At 51.8% G+C, this 21245-nt stretch overlaps 2 protein-coding genes across 15 annotated transcripts in view; both read right to left on the bottom strand.

The window, feature by feature from the left end:
- Nucleotides 1-11174, bottom strand: part of LOC126642292 (collagen alpha-1(I) chain-like) — a 151390-nt gene extending 140216 nt beyond the window's left edge. For both annotated transcript variants that reach the window (XM_050319754.1, XM_050319751.1), the window contains exon 1: nucleotides 11062-11174. In XM_050319754.1, the coding sequence (XP_050175711.1) occupies nucleotides 11062-11158 (97 nt within the window). In that variant the 5' untranslated portion in view covers nucleotides 11159-11174. The remainder of the gene's footprint in view (nucleotides 1-11061) is intronic.
- Nucleotides 11175-12598: 1424 nt separating this feature from the next.
- Nucleotides 12599-21245, bottom strand: part of CACNA1B (calcium voltage-gated channel subunit alpha1 B) — a 283230-nt gene continuing 274583 nt past the window's right edge. For 10 of the 13 annotated variants that reach the window (XM_050319737.1, XM_050319741.1, XM_050319736.1 and 7 more), the window contains one exon: nucleotides 12599-20463. In XM_050319737.1, coding sequence (XP_050175694.1) covers nucleotides 19927-20463 — 537 coding nt within the window. In that variant the 3' untranslated portion in view covers nucleotides 12599-19926. The remainder of the gene's footprint in view (nucleotides 20464-21245) is intronic. The other 3 variants (XM_050319744.1, XM_050319745.1, XM_050319746.1) reach the window with 2 other exon arrangements.

Below are 21245 nucleotides of genomic sequence, written 5' to 3'. Positions count from 1 at the left end.
AGCTACAGGCATAGCAAGCTGTACTAAAACATTAGATACTACAGATTTTAAGGCATCACACTCCCCAGGCCCAGAGCTCATCCAGAAGCCAGAGCACGTCTGCCACCACCCCCTGAGGCACTGCCACAGGTAGGAGGGAGCCCAGTGGCTGCTTTGTCATTTAAGATTCACAGTTGAGGAGCAAACTTAATGCAGATTGCTGGAAAATCAGGTCTGCCATCCCTGCAGCCCTGGAAGTGTGCAGGGAGGGGCTCCCAGGAGCAACCTGGGCTAGTGGAAGGTGTCCCTGCCCATGGCAGGGGGTGGAATTAGATGGTCTTTAAGGTCCCTCCCAACCCAAACCACGAAAAACGGCTCCCAGATTAGTCCAAACCCTCCCAAGCTGCAGCAGAGACATGTTCAGAACATGCTCCTGCAAACTCTTTCTGAAGAGGCAAAACAAACAGCAAATAATAATAAAAAAACAAACCCAGCACACAAGTTATTTGCTTTAGGATCAGGAAGTCCTTGCAGGGGGAACATCCCAACCATCCCACTCACTGCACAGTCCTTCCACTGCAGAGCAGTCCTGGGCTGCACAAAAGGGCACCTCTGTTTTGAGGATAAGCCAAAGGAAGTGCTCTGGAGGACGTTTGATGTTCTCCAACATGGACAGTATCCTGTGCACTCAACATCCAAGATTGGTCCAAGGAAAAACAACAGAGCCCTACAGAGTCTTGGACCTGCTGCTTTCAGGATCTGCTTTTGGTAGCACTCACCACTTGCTGTTGCAGACAAAGACTTAATGCTCCAGCTGCTGGACTCATTAACATCCTGAACCTCCCCTTAATTAAACTTCCTGAGCCTCACAGCTACAGAGAAAAGCTTGGGAAACCTGACTGCTCATGGTCCAAGCACAGAAAGCTGAATGCAAAGGCTCAGAGGTGATTTTTACTTAGCCTTTTAAAACTTCATCATTTTTACTCTTCTTTTAGAGTTAAGCCAGGAGTTCATTTTCCCATCCAGAAAACCACCCAGCCCATCTCCAGGCTCAGGATTGTCCATCCACCACATCCCAGCCCTGATGGAAGGTTCCATTCACCCAGAACTCTAAGATTAGGTTGGTCTGGACAACCCACAGCAAGGCCTGTCCTGGTCTCCACTCCTGCCCAGCCCTAATCCTGCTCTCTGATGGCAGCACCAACTCATGGCTGGCCCTGGGGATGCAAGATGAGGGCAACCACATCTGCAGTGAACCACCCTGGGGAGAAACACATCCCCTTCCTCCACAGGGACAGCTCCAGAGAGAGGTTCTGGTGAGGAACAGCCCCAGGGAGACCCCCCCCCAGCTGGCAGGAATTGCTGAGATCATGATCCAACCTTCCCAAAGCACTGCTGTGCTCCAGGGCTGCCGTGGCTCCCACCTGCCCCTCGTCCAGCAAGATGGGAAACATCTCAGGGACCTCCTGGCTCTCTGCATGGATGAAACAACCCCAAAACAACCCACAAAAGAGGGGGAAACCTCTTTTCCCTTTCCCCCTGCACTGGGAGGAGATGAGCACACCCTGGCTGGGGAATGGGACATCTGGGTGCCTTTGTGTTGGTCTGAAGCTCACCCCATGTGACACCACGGCTGCTGGAGGGCTCAGGAAGGGATTAACCAGAACTAGATGGTTTCCTCTTCAAATTGGCCCCTAAAAAAAGCGCTCCCGTTGAGCTCCTGGGCTGGAAGCCAGGAGTGCACAGGAACCAGGAGGAGATCCTGCCCACCCTTCCCAGGTTGGAGTCATCCCAGATCGCTCCTTGCCCTGTGACGGCCAAACTTCCGAGCCCCTGCCCTGGAGGAAACGTTCCCTGAGCAGTGTGGAAGGAGGAGGGATTGCTGGGGCCACCCCTCTTGGTGGGGATCACTTCCAGAGGCAGGTTCTCCCCATCTCCAGCCACCACACCAGGGGCAAACACATCCCCCAAGGGAGACTGTGGGACACGGGATCCTGGAGCCACAAGAGCCTGTTTGCCATCCCTGCAGCTCCAGCAGCAACCCCCCCATCCCCAGCACGTGCCTGCCAGATGCTCCACGTTTTGGGAGGAGGGGAGCAGAAGTTCAGAGGTCAAGGTCACAAGTGATGCCTGGCTCTGTGCTTCGAGCAGGGGCCGTGCAGGGGGAGAGAGGGGGGTGGGAGGAAATACCAGCCCGTGTGTGTAAAACCATCCCGGGTGGACTCACGGTCACGTCTGCACGTGTTTGGCTCAGGAGAGGCTCAGGAAACTGCAGGGCATGGGGGGGTCTTTGGGCTGGAAGGAAGGGCTGGGGGAAGGCAGAGCAGCCCCCCGTGCTGGGACAGCCTGGGATTCTCCTTCCTGCATCACTTTAAGGACCTGGAGAGCCCAGCTCAGGATCGACGTTCCCCCTTTCCTCCTTCCCTCCTTTGTGAGGATGAAATGCTGCGTGGGGAGATGCAATTCTCACTCTGACAAGGCTTGGAGCTCCCTCCACACCCTGGGACCTCCTGGAGTGTGTCAGCCTTGTCTCCTTTGCCAGTTTGAGTATCAGTTGGCTCCTCGTCCTTGACAGGAGGAAGCTGAGGCCTCTGACGTCAGCCCAGACACTTCTGCCCAAGGCTCGAGACCAAGTTAAACAAAACCAGACTGCACAAATCAGAAACAAGAGCCCAGACACAAAGGAACAGCTTTTGGAAGTGCCACTCCTGCTTCCACAAACAGTCACCCAGAGCTGCCATCTCCAGGCCCGGATCAGGATGGACCATCTCCACTGTCTCCAGAAGTCTCTTCCAAGGTGAATTATCCCCTGATACACCTCCTGCCAATGCAGGTGATGTTGAACAGGCTTGCAGTAGCTCAACAGCCATAAAACCTGATTTCTCACCCGCCCAGCTCTTCTAGAGAGCAGCGAGGAACTACACCAGTCACACCAGTTAGTGTGTGTCCACACCAGTGGAGCACAGCCATGCCCTGCCCACCAAGAACCACGACCACCTTGGATATTTAAGGGAGAAAAAAAATCCAAAATCTAAATCATCAAACCACAAGGACTAAAGATATGACATCCAAGCACTGCCTCCTATAACAAGTGTGCCTGGGATAAAGAGTGAGGCCCAGCATTTCTGCTGCTTTCATTTAATTTTGGGTCACTTTTGCTCAGTTGGCATCCAAAGAAAGGCAATAAACTCGTCACCACCAAGTGTGGGATCTGCTCCTTTTAATGCATTTTCAAGCCAGAAAAAACCCTCTCTGTGACCTGGCACAGGTTGCCCAGAGAAGCTGTGGCTGCCCCATCCCTGGAAGTGTCCAAGGCCAGGTTGGAGCCACCTGGGCTAGTGGAAGGTGTCCCTGCCCATGGTAGAGGGTGGGACAGGATGAGCTTTAAGCTCCCTTCCAACCCAAACCAGTCTGTGATTCTGTGATTCAGTGATCTGGTGTCCTACAGAGAATATGCCAAAGAAGATCTCCAGCTGGATTCCTACTTTAGGACCAACGGCTGTGGCTGAATTTGGAAAAAAACATCTTTCCCTTTAGGGGAAAACATCTCATCTGGATTTCAGGTCTTCTCAGCAAGTGAAACTCTGCCACAGCCCAGCCTCGAGGCAGGCCAGCAGGAACAAAATAATATATACAGTCAACATATGGGGTGGTGGAGCTCATGTGGGAGGCTCCAGGGAAAACCAGCAGAGCTGTGGAAGAAAATTACCACCACTTTCACTGCAGAAGGTGTAGGGTTCCCAAAAGTCCACTCATTTGGAGCAGGAGCCAGGCATTCTAAAATGAGCCTGTTAATGTGGATTCAGGAAAGTGCCTCCCCTGAGCTCTGCTTTACAAGGAGCCAATAAAGAAGATTTTGCTCAAAGCAAGTTTAGCAGCTTGAGGAGGGGAGGGAAGGAAGAGGAGAGGAGAAGGGGGGAAGAGAAGAGAAGAGAAGAGAAGAGAAGAGAAGAGAAGAGAAGAGAAGAGAAGAGAAGAGAAGAGAAGAGAAGAGAAGAGAAGAGAAGAGAAGAGAAGAGAAGAGAAGAGAAGAGAAGAGAAGAGAAAAAAAGAGGAAAAAAAGAGAAAAAAAGAGAAAAAAAGAGAAAAAGAGAAAAAGCCCAGGAGTTGTTTAACAATCTGCTCACACAAAACTCGCTGCCAGAAAGCGAGATCTGACTTTCAAACCCCTGTGCATCGCTAATGACCTTTTAATGGCTCTCATTACAGAACATCTCGCTCAGCCCTGCGACATCCCCCCCTGCCAAAACAAAGCCCAGCATTTCCACAGGCAAAGCCCAGCTGTTTAATTGATCCATTCAAGGGCTTCAAAAAGCTATTAATAATGCAGCTCTATCAGAGGAAAGGTTTCACTCCTGGGCACAGATGCCTTCATTGGATGGCAACTCGTTTAACCTGCCTCTTTAATCAAGCATTTCCCACTCCCAGAGGAAGTTGCCATGGAAAATGTGGCTTAGGAACAAAGGCTCAGCAGCAGGAAAGCAGGAAACATAATAATAAAATGTATCTCTTTCACTCTGAACAGCCACAACCTGTCACACGTACTCGTAATGTTCAGGATAAACCCACTTAATTGTTAATAGAGGGATAGAAATCATGGAATGACAGACTGGTTTGGGTTGGAAGGGACCTTAAAGTCCAACCAGTTCCATTGCCTGCCATGGATAGGGACACCTTCCACTGTCCCAGGTTGCTCCAAGCCCCATCCAACCTGGCCTTGGACACTTTCAGGAATGGGGCAGCCACAGCTTCTCTGGGCACCCTGTGCCAGTGTTTTATCACCCTCCTAATAATAAACTTCTCCCCAGTATCCCACCTAACCCTGCCCTCTGGCAGTTTGAAGCCATTCTCCCTTGTTCTGTCCCTCCATCCCTTGTCCCAAGTCCCTCTCCAGCTCTCTTGGAGCCCCTTTAGGCCCTGGAAGGTTTCCCCAAAGCTTTCCCTTCTCCAGCTCTCCCATGCCCCCAGACACATCAGCTCTGGGTCCCACTTAGAAAATATCCCAATAAATTCTCCTTACTCCTCTCTGATTTTCATGCCTGAGATCTCCTCTATTTCTTCTGATTTACACCTTCCAGGGACAAGTCATGTCACCCCTCAGCTCCTGACCTGCAGCAGGGCAGTTTTCCCCAGCTGGTGGGATCTGCTCCAAGCCCATCAGCTCCTGCAGTTCTCCACAGCAATCCAGAGCTCTCTGCTGAAACTGCAGTGGCACAAACCTGGCACTCCCAGGGCTGGGAGAGAGGGAATGCTGAAGTGTCAGACAGAGCAAGCTGGCAAAATATCAGCCCTTCTTTCAAACATCATGTCTAGCAGCTTAAAAAGGGAAAAGAAAAAAAAATCCAAACAGAAAGAGAGGAGCTGATGGAACAGAACTGACTGCCTGGCTGTGGTTTGTCTTGCAGAGATCCCAGCTCAGATCCCAGCAGGAGGAGGGAAGGTGTCTGTCTGGCATCACTCCCTGCTTTGGGGATGGAAACCACGGGGAGAAAAAAGGGCCAAAAACCAGGGAGTCCCAGCCCTGCTCTGTGCCACAGCCACCCCATCCCACTGCTGCCCAGTTTGTTCCCAGCTCCAGAGGCTGTGGATGTTCCATTTCCCTGGAATCACCCACGTGGTGCTGGTCGTTGCACTGCCATTTACGGAGCCCCCGCACCAGGGAGCTCTCAGAGGGAAGAGCTCTCGGTACCTGCTGGTCCTTGGCTCATCCCCAGCCATGGAATCCCAGAATCCCAGGATGGTTTGGCTTGGAAGGAACCCTAAAGACGGTTTGGGTTGAAAGGAACCTTAAAGATCATCCCCCCAGCAGCCACAGCCAGGTCCCAGGGCACCCTTGTCCCCAGCAGCACCAGCATCAGCTGGCTGTGACCTGAGGTGTCCTTTAACCCCGCAGGAATTCCCTTGCCGGGAGGGACCCGGGCACAGGCAAAGCCCCACGTGGGCAATTAGTGCTGCACTAATTACCATCATTGTGGGCAGAGCCCCGCCGTCAAGGTTGAGGTGCCCTAAACAGAAGCTGATTTTTGTCACTTTGCTGCTCTCTCGAGTTCTTGCAGCGGGAAAGGCAGGGGAGGAGGCTGCTTAAGTCTTCGAGGGGTTGTTTTTTTCTTAATTGACGACCAGAAGAGAGCAAAGCTTTTCAGCACCGCAGGTTGAATGAAACCCTTGCACAATGAAGGAGCAGTGGGACAAGGAATTCCTCTGCCACCAGCTGGCAATCAGGAAGCACTTCCCTCTGCCAGAATCCCAAAGGCAAAGCAGAGTCCAGGGCAGCACCGGGTCCCACTGTGCTGCTCCACCCCACGGAGCAGCCACAGGGCCAGGGATGCTCAGCCTCCCCTGGAGCTCTCCCACACTCGGTGTGATGGGAAGGAAGGGGACAGAGCCAGCCTGGCCAGCCTGGTTTGGCTAAAAATATGGAGAAAAGCACTGAAAAGTATAACAATCTTGCTCTGGCTGGTAGGTTGGGTGAACATCCGCCTGCTCTCTTTTTAGGGGAGGAAATGAATTTTTAGGGGAAGGAATTCCTGTGCTCACATCTGTCCCCAACACGCTGCCAGGGCTGACAGGCAGGAGCAGGGAGAGCCCCTCTGCCCACCTGCCTGGGCAAGAACTGCAGCAGCAAACCCTGCCAGGTGCCAGAGCATCCCTGTGGAGGAGGGATCCTTCCTCACTCCCTGTGGAGCCGAGCCCTGAGCCTGCACCCAACCAGGGCCACGAGGGCTGAGCCCAGCACCCAAAAATCCACTGATACCCACCAAGGACTCCTATCCTTTCCATTCTAAACAAGCCCCACACCAACCCCCTGAGGAGCAAATGGCCCCATACACCACAGTGTCCAGGGAATGGGCTCCTCTCCCTGGAGCTGAGCCATAACCATTCCCAGCTCCTGCCAGTGGTCCCACAGCCAGCACCCCTTGCCCACACAGGCAGTGCCACCCCCTCTGCCCTGCACTCACTGCAGGGCTGGGAGAGCCAACATTCCTGGCATGTATATATATACACATATATATATTTAGCACACTCTGAGCATACACAACGAGCTCTGGCTTCCTCAGCCGAGGGTGGAACGCCGTTACATCAGCCCCCACAGCCAGGACCTCAACCAGGAACAGATGGTGGCTCCTCCTGCAAGAAATTAGGAGCTTTTTGGGAGCCTGCCCAAGGAAGGGGGTGTGGGCAGCCACTCCGAGCTGCTTCTCACACCAGCCCCTGTGTCTGCCCCTGGAACCTTCCACCTCACCTAAAACAAGCCTGGCTTAGCTTGGGCTTGAGTGCTGGGAGCTGGAGGGTCCTGTCAGTGCTCCTACAAGGGCAGGCTCTGCTTTAGGTCTGACAACACGTGGTCAGGCTGTTCATTTTTCCATGGGAATGATGCTTGTATCCTCTGGCTCAGCTCCTGGTAAGCTGATCTGATCACAAACCTGCAGCATGTGGCTTAGGCATTAAGCTTTTCCTCTAGAAAAATCTCCCCCTGAGGAACAGCACTTACTCACCCTTGAAAACCTTTCCCAGAATTTAAATGGAGTGATTTCCACCTACTAACATGGAAAAAAAGAGAGTGGAAGCAGCACTAGCATCCTTCTGTGCTCCATGGTGGCACAAAAGGGGATATGGGCTGTGAATGCCGGAGCTGGTTTAAGATTATCATCATTTTGCAAAGCTTTACACAGGCACAGACATGATATATAAATATATATATATATATAATATAAAATGTATATATTTTTATATAAGATATATTATACATACTCTCTACAATATATATTTATAAATATATATAATATCTAACACAAATATGATACATAAAAATGTATATTTCTCTCTATATAAATATACATATTTGTATATTATATTAGATATATTGTATGCAACATGTATTTATAAATATATAATAGAATATATAATAATACAATACTATAATAGAAAATATCTAATTATTTAATTAAATAATTTATATTATTGTATCATTATATAAAATCTATAATTGCACATAATATATTATAATAAAAATAAGTCAATGTACAATATATAAATATATATTTATGTATTTTATATATATATAAAAATATATATAAAACACATGCAACCACTCACCCACAGACAGTACAAACACATTCCAATTTATACCTGATTTTGCATATTTACAGTGGGTTCAATGTAGTTTTACCAAGCCCATGCAAACATCCTCAACACAAGCACATGGAGCCAAAACATCCCAGATTTCAGGGGCCGTGCTGCACAACTCCGGATCCCACATTTCAGAGCACCAGACCTCCAGCAGGATCATTTCCTGACTATAATTTCCAGACTACTTCCACCCACCCTCGAGCAAGAAATCCCCATCTGCAGGAGCCGAGCGGGTGCGTTTTCAGACTCATCCCTTCGTTAAGCCTGTTCTAATTGCACGACTCTGAGCTTTAATTAACGGCAAATTGTTCATTGCTGGGTCCCGTTCCCCGGCAGGATTTTCCTGGGGTGGTTTGGGGAGGTTTGTGTTTCGCAGGGCAGGGTTGCAGTTGTTATTTATGGCATTTGGGGAGGGAAAAGCAGAGCCCAAGAGACCCCCATGTTGTGCCCACTGGTGTTGGCACGTCTGGGCACTGAGGGCTTGGAGGGGGGATGCTCAGAGGCAGCCCCAGAGCATCCCAAATCCAGCAAAGCGCTGTCAGTGCCCCCTCTCCCCCACCCTCACGGACCCACAGCACTGCAGGGGCCTCACTCGGGAGTTGTTGCAGCTCCCAGAATAAAAAGAACAAGAGGAGACCAAGAAGATGCTCTGAGGGCTTGAGAACCTCTGCTCTGGAGCCAGGATGAGAGAGCTGGGCGTGATCACCTGGAGAAGGGAAGGCTCCAGGGACATCTCAGGGGCTCCAGGAGAGCTGGAGAGGGACCTGGGACAAGGGATGGAGGGACAGGACAAGGGGGAATGGTTTCACACTGCCAGAGGGCAGGGTTAGGTGGGATATTGGGAAGGAATTCTTGGCTGTGAGGGTGGTGAGGCCCTGGCACAGGTTGCCCAGAGAAGCTGTGGCTGCCCCTGGATCCCTGCAAGTGTCCAAGGCCAGGTTGGATGGGGCTTGGAGCAGCCTGGGCTGGTGGAAGGTGTCCCAAATTCTGGGATTCTATGAAACCACAAAAAATAGGTGCAAGTTCTATAATTGCTCTCTTGAAAATCAACCTCTCCACTGTTTCCAGGCTTACTTGCTGCTCCAGGTAACATGTGGATTAGGGCTCAAGGGATGGATTTGATCAAAGAGCATAGCTGTGCTCCAGGACGACAGTGTTCCATGGCACAGGACACCAGGTATCCCCATTCCCAGCACACTGGAGTGCTATTCCCACCCATTTCTGGCACCCTGAGCCCTCCTGAGCCCCTCAGGGAGGATCTCCACACACCAAATGGTCCCAGCCCAGTTTCTCTCCCAGTTGGATTAAACTCGTTCTTTCACAGCCCAAAGCCCCAGCTGGGGGGTCAGACCCTGACCTCTCCCAAATACCATCCATGCAAACCACCCTGGACACCAGGGAGGGGATGGTGCCACCTCCATGACAGTGATGCTGCAGGAATACCAAGTGCTTGCTGCCCCAACCCAAGCAGAGAACCAGGAGACATCAAGAAATATCCATATCCCAACTGAGCTGGAGCGAGGAAAGAGAGGAACCCTTATTTCCTAATGAATTCACCTAAGAAATGGATCCTGATTTCCCCCCAAGCCTGAAGTGTCACAACTGCCACATGCCATGTCCCCCTTGCACGGAGCAAAGGGAACGTGGAACCTCAACAGGGTCTCACCAGCTTTGAGCACCAAGTCCCAGCTCCAGTGATGAGCTGCTCTGCTCTGGCACTCCCTCCACACTTCAGTATTCCCCACTTGGCTTGGGATCAGTGCCACAGGTCACTGCTCTGGCTCGGGAAGCCAAGCCCAGCTCCAAGGTCAGGAAGGCCAGCCCAGCTCTGCAGCGACTGCCCCTTGCTCTCCATCCTGCTCCTTGAGGATATTTCTTGGATCTGTGCTACACAGGCCTTCCTTGGAGCAGAAATGCTCCATCAGGAGGGATTGGCTGGAGAGCAGGAGCCTCAGCACCAAAGAAGTGTCTTGTTTTAGGCCAAAGCCTGAGAAACCCACACAGCTGGAGGGCTCTGCCCCACGCACCAGTTGGACCCACGATAAAACTTGAAAACTTTCCTGAGCTCAGGATATTCCCCAGCCTGGGCAGCAGTGATCAAAGGGTTAATCCACACCCCTGGATGATGCTCAGTCAAATGTGAGGGTGGGCAGGCCCTGGCACAGGGTGCCCAGAGAAGCTGTGGCTGCCCCATCCCTGCAAGTGTCCAAGGCCAGGTTGGATGGGGCTTGGAGCAACCGGGGCTAGTGGAAGGATTCCCTGCCCATGGCAGGGGGTGGGACTGGATGATCTTTAATGTCCCCTCCAACCCAAACCATTCCATGATTCCATGATTTTAGACATCCAAGAAACCACACACAAATCCTGGCAATCCTGGCTGCTCCACACCCACAGGGAGAGGGACCCACACCCCACTCCAGGGACGGCTGTGCCAGAGGGACCCTTGTGCCACAGTGACACCCCCAAAGACAGTCCTACCCTGCCTGCCCCCCAGCACCCTCCAGCACCCCCCAGCAGCCCCTGGCACTGGGGGAAGCCTTTCTGCCCCCAGTGCAGATGTGGGGTGGAGACCAGGGAAACTCACTTTCGGGGTGCCGGTCTGCAAACACCTCCCACTGTGACGGTGGCGAGGCTGGGGAGGACGCTGCCACGGTGTGAGGGCTGGGCAGGACCCGGGCTGGGTCACGTTCACCCCGTGTAATCCCAGGAAAGCCGGGAATCCCAGGGCGCGACAGGGATGCACCCGCTGCACCCCCATCCCCGGGAAGCGCATCCCTGCAGAGCCGCGTTCACCACCGAGGGGTCCTGGCCACTCAGCCCCCTCTCCCCGCTCCCGCTGCCCGGGCTCCCGGTGAATCCCAGCGGGGATGGGATGGGATGGGATAACCCCCCGGCTCGGGATGCCCCCGCAGCGCCCCGGACCCCCCTATCCCGTCCCGCCGCCGCTCGTACCTGTGTCCAGCCCGGAGCCCGTCTCGGGGGGCTCCAGCCCCGCCGGGCACAGGGGCAGGGCACAGAGCAGCGCTAGCGCCAGCGCCCCGCAGAGCATCGTGCCCGGCCCCGGCCCCGCCGCATCCCCGCCCGGCCCCGCCGCCGCCGCCGGGGCAGGACGGCCCGGCCCCGCCCCCGCCCCCGCCCCGGCCCGCCCGCACCCCCCTCCTGCGGGGGGACACGGGGAACCCGGCCCACGACCCCCGACACTCCGCCCCTGCCCCGCACGCACCGCGGCACGGGTGGGGGGACACGCGGTCCTGCGCCCCCCCGAAACTCAGGGGTTAATGGCCCCATCACCCACCCCCAAAATCAGACGTGTTTCCAGTTCCCCCACCCCCGCGGCTGCGGCAGTTAATGCCCCCCATCATCTTCCTCCTAAAAGCAGACGGGTTTCCAACGCGCCCCGGCACTCAGGGGTTAATACCCACCCCCCAAAATCAGATGGACTTCCACCGCTCCCCGGCGCTGCAGGAGTCATTGCCCCCTATCACCTCCCCCCACCCCAAAACCAGACGGGCTTCCAACAGCCCCGGCGCTGCAGGGGTTAATGCCCCCCATCACCAAGCCCCCAAAATTAGACGCGTTTCCAGCGCCTCCCCTGCACTCAGGGATTAATGTCCCTCATCACCCCCGAGCCGAATTCGGACACTCTTCAAACGCCCCCCGGCACTCAGAGGTTAATGCCCCCCATCATTCTCTCCCTCCCCAAAATCAGACGCGCTTCCAGCGCCCCCCGGGGGTTCAGAGCTTGGGAATGGGGGTGCCCCTTCCCGAGTGCGGGGCTACGTGAGGTAACACACGGACAGACAGACAGACAGACAGGCAGACACAACCCCCAACCCCCCACACACAGGGTTGTTCGTCCCGCGGGTGCTGCAGGGGTTGGTGACACCCCCCAGTTTGCCCTCTATAGGTAAAGGGGTCATCCCTCACCCTCCCCAAATAAAACTTGCTGTGAGTGTTTCTCAGGGGGTCTCACCCCCCCCAAACTGTGCCCCAGCTTCCCTCTGGGGGCACCCAACCCTGCTCCTGCAGGGGGGCAGGGGCTCTGTGCCCCACACTCAGCTCTCCAGCACCACCAGCATCACTGCTGAGGCCACACCGCTTCCCACGTGTGACAGACCCACAGATGCCCTGTGGGGGTTTTGGCTCAGGCCTGTGGAGGAGCCAGGCTCACTCCCAGCCCATGTGGGTATTTTCTCTGCACCAGCACCCAGAGACCCCCAAAATATGGGAACCTTCAGCCAGACCTTTGGATGGGCATCCCTGGCAGAGAGCAGGAGATGCTCAGGTGCCCAGTGTGCCACCTGGGTGTCATTTTGATGACAGGTCACACCATGGCCCTGGGAAATGAGGATTCTGTGAGCTTAATCCTGATTGCTGCTTGAGACAGGAGCCAATTTAGGAGTAAAATGTGCCTCACTCACCCCTCTCTCGCCATTTCCAGGCCCTTCCCCTGTCACACTCTGACTCAGCTCATCAATGAAATGAAGGTCAGAGACACTGGTGGAGTCTTTTGCTTTGCCATGGACTTTATTTGTCAAGAACATGTGACAAGGGTTTGCCTTTCCTTTCGGAATCCCATTGATTCCCAAGCTGTGACCATCTGTCCCAGCAGCACGTCCCCCATCCCATCCCTTGGCATCTCTGCTGTGGGACCTGGGGGCTCTGCCCTCAGCTCCTTGCACATCCCACCACCCCAGTGCAGGAGGAGGTTGGTTGGGTGGATCACCTGCAGAATCAGGTCTTTTTTAGGTGGATCACCTGCAGAACCCGGTCTTATAAACACTCTCCAATCCACGAGGAGGAAAAAAAAACCTTGTGAAATTCATAGAATTATTCTGCCACAGTCCTGTTGCTCAGCTCAGCATCCCTTTTTTTATACACACTATCATTTGCTGTATGCAGTAACACAACCACATCCACTCCCCTCCTCAGCCTTCTGCGAGAAAATTCGGGTTTACCCCCTGGGGGTATGTCAGACTTTTGTGCAGGACAAGGACCTGCCTCCTCCTCCCCCTCCTCCTCCTCTGTTTGTGCCGTGCTGGGCAGAGAAAAGGCTGCCACAGAGAGAGAAATAATAAAAACAAACAGACAAAGCCAGTGCTGGGATATTCTGTTTCAGAGCAATGACAGAAAGTGGAGATGAGGATAAAATGAATAAACTACGGTTATTGATACTGTTTTCTTTGAATTAACACAGCTCTGCTCCATCAGCATGTCCCAGGTGGGTGGAGTTCTGGTGTTTCCATCCCCTCACCTGAGGGTTGGTTTGCTCAGACCCCTCTCAGCAGTTCCCTCACCCACCCCAGGACTTCAGCCCCACAAATATTTGAGACCCCTCAGCGTCACCACAGAGCTCCTCACCCCTATATCGCCACCACCAGCACTTCTCTTACTGCTTCCCTCAATTACCCTTCCCTTTGAACTCCCCCCAAGCAACCAACACAGCCCAATTCCCAGTGACACTTCACTGGGATCCTACTACAAACCTGTGGATGCAAAAGAATCATGGACAAACCGGTGACCTGAAACACAAAGGAGGCAGAGCAACCCCAACCTTGTCCTTGCCGGCTGGCCCTGGGCAATTTAGTTCCCTCCAAGTATCTCAGTCTACTCCTTTTATCACATAAAAATGCAAAACTCGCCTCTTCTGCAAAAATATTTTGGAATGTGCTGAGAGACAGCGTTGAGTTGAGGCTCCTTATTGTGATCAGGCACTTTTCTGCAAACGGTGTTTTCACAGCCAGGAAAATATCAGGAGAGCTACTTAGAATTGATAAAGAGGGATGAGATACTCTGGGAGAAATAATTCATCACCTTGGAGGGCATGCAGGAATCTGCAGGCACCGTCTGCAGACGTGGCTGGAATGGGAAATCAGCTCCAGGGAATACAAAAGGCCAAATTACCTGAGCACCTTGGACTCGGTGTCTCACCCTGAGTTTTCTGCATCCCAAGACAAATATTTCAGGGAATGACCCTCAAAGAGTGGCAAGATGAATCAGGCTTTTCCCATTTATGTTGTTGCTTCCCTAGAAAGTAGGAAAAGCCTGAAAATGCTACCCCCTAATGGCACAACCGGGTGTGGGGTGCTGGCCTGGGAAATGCTGACCAGGATTTTATCCACAGGGCCGGCAGTGGAGATACAGGGAATGGAAATAATACAGGAATGGAACTACAGGGAATGGAAATACTGCTGTTTCTGCTAGCAAGATGTGTCCCTGGGGGAGAAGAGAACTTGTGCAAACCCCCTGACAGCAGCTGTGCATGGAGTTATATCAGGAATGGTATAAAAATAGAGCCATTTTGTGGGATTCAGCTGAAATCAAACCGGAGCAAAACAAACCCGAGGGTTCCACATCCAGTGTGTGGGATGGGGGAGATGCTTTGAGTGTGGCAGTGGGGATCCTGCCTGCTCCAGCTCCTTCAGGACTCAGGCAGCCCCTGGAGAAGTTGATGGTGCATTGATGCCTCAGACCAAAAAGATACAACTGAAATCAGGAGGGAGAAAGAAAAAAAAAAAAAAAAGAAAGAAAAAATACTTTAAAAGCGCAGAAAAGTCACCAAAAGCCTTTTAGGATTTTAAAACATATATAGGATTGTAAACTGGTTGTGGGGGTTCTCTGTGATACACATCTGGAGGGGAAAGGTGGTTCATCCAGTCCTCCAGGCAGGTTCCAGCTCCACAGGTGGGTGTGGTGGAGCAAACGCCGTGGGGGTCCCCTCTGAGGTCGGGGTGCACATTGATCCTGATTCTCAAATCCTGTGCAAACCTTTGCAAGCCTTCCCTTGCATGCCACTTAGAAACCTCCATTTCGTCTTTTTTTTGGGTGTATCTCAAGAATAATGCTCTTAAAAGTAATAAAAATCCTCCTCTTCTCCCTTCTGCTCCACTGCTGTCCTGCCCAAGAACCCCAAGCCCCACACAGACCAGATCACAAGCTGAGATCTTCGGCTCCAAACTCCACTAATCATGTCCTGTGTGACCCCAAGCAAAACCCTTTTCTTCCAAAGCTACAGCCTGACCTGGTCATCAGGGATTTAAGGATCTTTTCCTTTCACTCCACACTGAATCTCAGGGGGCACCTTGGGTGTTCTCATCACAGAAATGATGCAACGAGAGAGAAGAAGAGTCCAATATTAAAACAGACCTTGTGCTCTGAAAAGTGCAAAACTGCAACGGTCCTGCTGCTATTCATCATCCTCAAGAGTTTTTTGGGCATTGCCAGAAGCGTGACACTGTCAGAAGTGTGACACCAGCAGACCCTGATGAAGGAGAAACACAGTGGATTTCTCCCCCAGGTAGGGAATGAGGGTGGTTCTCCAGTGATCCAAAGAAATGAGAAGTTCCTTCCTTGTGTACCAAGAGCCCTCAGGTTTTTCTTCTGCTCAGTGCAAGTCTTGGGGAAGGAACTTCAAGGTGAACTCCACAAGTATTATTATTATTATGATTATTAATTCTTTTTTTTCTACAAGTGCTACAGCACGGCCTGGACACGTGACAGACTCCTCAATCCATGATTTCCACAGCTACCTGAGGTAGCATAAAAACATCTGCTGGGAGTGGGGCTTAAGGCTGAATCGGGTTTAAAGCCACAGGGAGCCACCTTTTTGCACACAGAACAGTTTGGGGTGGAAGGGACTTTTAAAGGCCATCAAGCCCAACCCTTCTGGGGCGAGCAGGGACACGTTCAACAAGGTCAGGCTGCTCAGAGCCCCGTCCAAGCTGACCTTGAACGTTTGCAGGGCTGGGCAACCTGAGAGAGTGTTCTACAAGATAAAACCCCTGGAAGGAATCAATCACTCAATCACTGCTGGGGTGATTAGGCTTAAATCCTACAGTTTTGCTGCCTGTTGGACTCCAGGAACCACGACCTCCAACCGGATCCACGCTGGGAAGGCAAATTTGCCAACAGCTCCCGACTCAAACCGAGCAGCTGTGAAGCCTCTATGGAAACAAACACAAAAGTGGCCAGTTCCTTTAAAACATCCCAATTTGGGCTGAACTAAGCCCAGTTTCACACTGGAGGGCACAGGCTGTCCCTCCACAGCTCTCCCCGGTCACCAGGCACACCGCACACACCGGCTGGGAATTTGTCAGGTTTTTGGTGGTTTTTTTTTTGCTAAGTTTTTATTTTAATTCAAGGACTTTGCTTCATACAAAATGTTAATTGTAGAAACAACTGCAGAATTCAAAGTTTGGCTGATAAATATTACTCAGGCAGCAAACTAAGCAATCACAGAACCTTTTTTTTTCTTTTTTTTTTTCTCTTTGCATGGGTTTTATTTTATTTTTTTCCCTCCTTTTTATTTTTTTGGGTAAAGTTCCGCTTGTGTTGCATGGTTGGAACTTCGATGGTTTTTAACACTGTTTTTTTTTTAAATATAAAGTTTTGCAACAAACCCCCAATTTATATCAAATATAATTAAAAATTAACAACTGATGAATACCTTGTATCAAAAAAGTACGAAGATAAACATTATTTTTTTTTCCATGCACATACTTTTTTTTTTTTTGTTCGTTTTATATATATGTATATATGTATATATTTTACATGCAAACATTACTTATTCAAAGTACAGCCAACTACGAGACTGGTTCTGGATGCAGAAAACTGGTCGGTGCAATTCAAGTTTGGCAACTCACTATGAGGAACCTTGGAAATATCATGGATGCACTGAAGAGACAGCAGAGAGGCTGTAAAAAAAGGTCTGGAAAGGGTTATTTATGAACAGTTGTGGTCAGGTTTGTCTGTCACTTGTCATCGAGCCCTACGAGGCAGGGGGGGGATTTGGACAACTTGAGATTCTTCTTCAGGTTCTGCCTAAGAATTGGGGGTGACCCAAGGCCATCGTCTGGTTGTGGTTTTAGTGCAGGGCTGGGGGTTGGGGGGGGGTCTAAAATGAAGGAGGAAAGGGGGAAAAGACAGAATTATTGAGTACAGAAAGACATCTCTTTCGCTTTCCAGTGTTTTACAACGTTTGCATGCACGGGCAGAGAGATTGTGTTTCCCCTCCCCTTGAGCCTCCTGGAATAAAAGAGTAATGTTTTCTTGAAAACTTTCCAATAAAGTGTTTGTGCCTTCGTTTAAAGGGGAAAAATAAAACAAAATAAACGTATCAAACATTTGGTCACAATCATGCTGAAGCCTGAAACAGGAAAATCCAGCAGGTAAAGCTACAGGATGGATGAAGGTCTTTCTGACTGTTGGTGGGTTGGATGTGTGTCCGAACGTGTCATCTTGTTGCATAGCCCTCCTTTTTTGGGAATCCCAGCCCGGCCCACGGGGAGCTCCGGCTGCCCACACTGCCTTGACTGGAAGTGCACAGAAATACAGAGACAGAGATACAGACAGGAGTTCTCCTTTAGCAGAATCCAGGGATGAGATCAGCCGGAGGTTATTATTAACGGAACAAAAGGAAAAGGAAAAAAAAACAAACACGGAAGGAAACGGGAAAAAAACCAAAAAACAAACCAGGTTGAATTTCCTCAATGGAAGAGCTACAGGAGATGTGAAGAACCACCCTACAGCAAACTGCTCCCTGCCTGAGGCTGAAAGGCTTTTGCTGAGAGCATGAAGAGACCTCCTGAGCATTTTGGTAGCATCCAATACCCTCCAATCTCCCCAAAGCCCGAAGGGATCACCAGGATCCGGCGGGATCTCTCCCCGTCCTAAGCAACCGCTTCGTCTGGAGAAGCTTCACAGTTCTGGGGCTTGGGAGATCCTCTGAAAAAATTCCTCTGTGCAACCCCCTCCTCTTTCCTAACAGGGTTTTTAGGATGTGCTCGCCTGGCACCTCCCACCCTCGTTCCTTCCACCTTTATTCCTTGTGTCCCCTGGCCACCCTGTGCCCCAAAGCAGCCCTACAAGAGCTCAGCAGAGCCAGGGATGGGAGGTCCTGCCCGAGCTCTGCTTCCAGCCTCCCTCCCCGCCAGCACAGCATGTTTGCCTCTTTGCCAGGCTCACAGTGCAGAAATCCACAGGGGCACAAAAGAAAGGAATCATCCAACGCAAGAGTCGTTGCGAGAACGCAGAAATCTCATCCCTGAGAATCAGAGTTAGAGGTTTGGATTATTATTATTATTATTATTATTTTGACCTTCTCTTAACAGGCAATAAAACCAAGACTGCCCTCCACGCAGATGATGCACCGTGGAGCACGGCCAGAGCTCTCACGGTCCGTGTGAGACGCTGCTCCTCCTGCAGGAGCAGCCCTGCAGATGCTGTACTTTTCCACCTGCATCCCTCCCTCAGCGCTAGTCAATGAGAAAAGGCCGGGTTTGTTTGCTGCAACCGCTCCCCTCCCACCGATAAAACCAACAAAAAAAAAAATAAAATGAAATTAAATTAGAAAAAGGCCAACAAAACCCAAACCAACCGCGAAGCGTGTTTGCCTTCCCCGCTGGAAGCTTCCAACCTGGCACTCGAGTGCACTGTGGGGGCGGTGGGAGCCCTGTGGGCCCTCCAGGGCGAGGGGCTCTCCAGGCTCTGCCCTCCCTCCTGCCCTCCCCACGCTTGCCCAAGGTCTGATGCATCGAAGCAAAGAGGTTGCATCGTCACTGTGAAAGATTTCAAAGGTTAGGCACTTAGTAGTGAACAACTGGAGCATTCGGTAGAAACGGTGGGACCTGGAATGACAATTGGACTAATTCTCTACATAAAGAGTAAATTTTTTTCTCTTTTTTTCTTTTTTTTTTTGTTTTACTGTACAATTTACAAAAAATGCACACAATGAAAAGTTAAAGTTCTATCTAATAGCTTGATATAAAACCAATAACATTTCTTCTTATCACCCCTACGCTTTTTTCCTCTTTTTTTTTTTTTCTTTCCTTTTTTCCCTTCAGGACTTCTTTTTAAGTTGTTATTTTTTGTTTGTGGTTTTTTTGTTGTGTTTTTTTTTTTTTTTTTTGCTAAATCAAGCTTATATTGTAAACAAGACAAAACAGTGAGGGGCGGTGTGGCGGTCGACAGGAGAGAGGGATGGAATGGAAAGTCTCAGCAGCAAGGAAACAGTCCTTACAAAGGAGCTCTTTTGTGGCTTTATCGTGTGTCAGTGTGAAGGGCCCGATGTGGTGAGTGGGACAGGAGGGACCCCCACGGCAGCGCTGTCACAGCAGGGTCCCGGCTGCCGGGGTCACCTCTGGGGGGGTGGCACCAAGCTCTGCCGAAAAGGAATTCCTGTGGCTGAACATCAAGTCCCAATGGACTGTCCTTTGTTCTGGGCTGTGGTTCTCCTCTCCCAGTTGCTCGGGTACATCTCTCCCTTCCGAGTGGCCGATGGGGCCGAGCGCGGGCGTGATCCTTGTCCCCGTGTGTGTGTCCTTTGCAGCCCCCGACTCCCACCCTGACCGGGGAGGGGAAGAAATGGTGGTGATAAATGAAATAAGAAATTAGCCCAACAAAAACTGCGCCGATCTCGCAAAGGATGGACAGTCTGCTCTTCCACCACTCGAGGTGAGGATCCCTCTTCTCTCGGCTTCTCGCCTCTGTCGCCAGTTTGGCATCTGGTGCGTGTCTGTGACTAGACAAGGCAGTGGGGAGGCGGGCCAGGGGGGACAGAGAGATGTGCTGCCTTCCCCTGAAGGAGGGAGCCTTCTTCCTCCGTTTGTCTAGTGCAAAAAAAAAAAAACCCAACCCATAAATAAAAAATAAAAATAAAAATAAAAATAAATACAGAACAAAGAGCGGAGAGAGGCTGCAGGGGCGTCTCCGGCCCCGGGCGCAGAGCAGTTCTCATGGCAGGGGCTGCCCCGCCGGCCTTCCAGATGATAAAACTCATCGTAATTAACCGCGCACGCCGCGGAGGGCTCTGCCAGGCCGCTAGCACCAGTCATCCTCATCGGCCTCGTGGTAGTAGCTACGTCCTCTGGCGCCGGCGCCGGGGCCCGTGTTGAGCCCCAGCGTGTAGTGGTAGCCGTTGGGCACGCGGCGGATTTGGTGCGACTGGGAGGTCAGGGAGGAGACATAAGAAGTCCTTGAGGAGCGCCCCGAGTTGGTGGCCACGGCCTCCTCGAAGGTGAGCGTGTCCTCGGGCGCGGCGCGCGAGGGGCTGTCGGCGTCGTCGCGGGGCCCCAGGTAGGGGTCGGAGCCGGTGCGGGCCACGGGCGGCGGGGGCGGCTGGTGCTCCCCGCGGAGCAGCGCGTTGTGCTCCGACAAACCGCGGCTCAGGCGTCCCGGGGAGAAGGTGGGGAGGCCGGGTTGGACAGTGGTGAAGTGCACGGGCGAGGAGTTAGCGGTCTTGTAAGTGATGCTGGGGCGTGGGGTCAGTGGAGTCTGTGGGAGCTGCCTCCGACCCCGGCAGGGGGTACTAGCACCAGATGTCGACAGCAAGGGGCTCCCATTAACTGAACCACTGCCCTACATAAAAATTGGAACAAAGCAAATCAAAAAATAAAAAAGGGGAAACACCGGACAAACACAAAGGCAGGCAGGTGGAGAACAGAAGGAGAAGCAACAGAAGGGAGAGACAAGTCACAAGAGGGAAGAGAAGCAAAAAAGAGAGAGTTTAGACAAGCACAGTCAGGGGGAGGAGGTTCTCGAGAAATAATTCAACACGAGATGTAAAAGAGCTGGAGAGTTAAAAGTTCTGCGAGGGGTGAGTAAGGACAGGGAGGGGCAGAGCATCGGTAGGACGCAAACTGGGACACGGCTCCGACAGGAGGGGACACTGTCCGGGGGGAGGGACCCACAGCATACACGGGCTCCACATGCGCCTTACCTGGACTGGGCAGGAGCAGCTCAAAAACCTGCTTTGTTCAGGGCATTTTAGACAAAACCAAGTCTGCTTGGGGGTGGATTTGTGCAGAACTTCACCCAAGGGCTGGTCTAGTTGGAGGTGTCCCCTCCCATAGCAGGGGGTGGAACGAGATGAGCTTTAAGCTCCAACCCAAACCATTCTGGGATTCTATGATTCTACTTCTGTGCTCAGAACCAGACAATGTGGGAGGAGGATCTGGGGGACTGGGTTTTTTTGTACACTGGAAATCACATGTATTTTGATTAAATAGTCACTTTCTGAAAAAAAATAAAAAAATCAACAAAAAGGGTTTTTTTGGGCAGGCTGGAACTAACAATTTCCTTTAACAGAAATGTGTTACAGTCTCCTCTTTTATATTACACATTTGATTTTTGAGTGGTAG

The sequence above is a fragment of the Myiozetetes cayanensis genome, unplaced genomic scaffold, assembly GCF_022539395.1.
Source record: "Myiozetetes cayanensis isolate MyiCay16 unplaced genomic scaffold, myiCay2020 scf23, whole genome shotgun sequence".
Lineage (NCBI taxonomy): Eukaryota > Metazoa > Chordata > Aves > Passeriformes > Tyrannidae > Myiozetetes > Myiozetetes cayanensis.
Note: the sequence above shows the minus strand (reverse complement) of the source record. Positions and strands in the feature narration are given on the sequence as shown.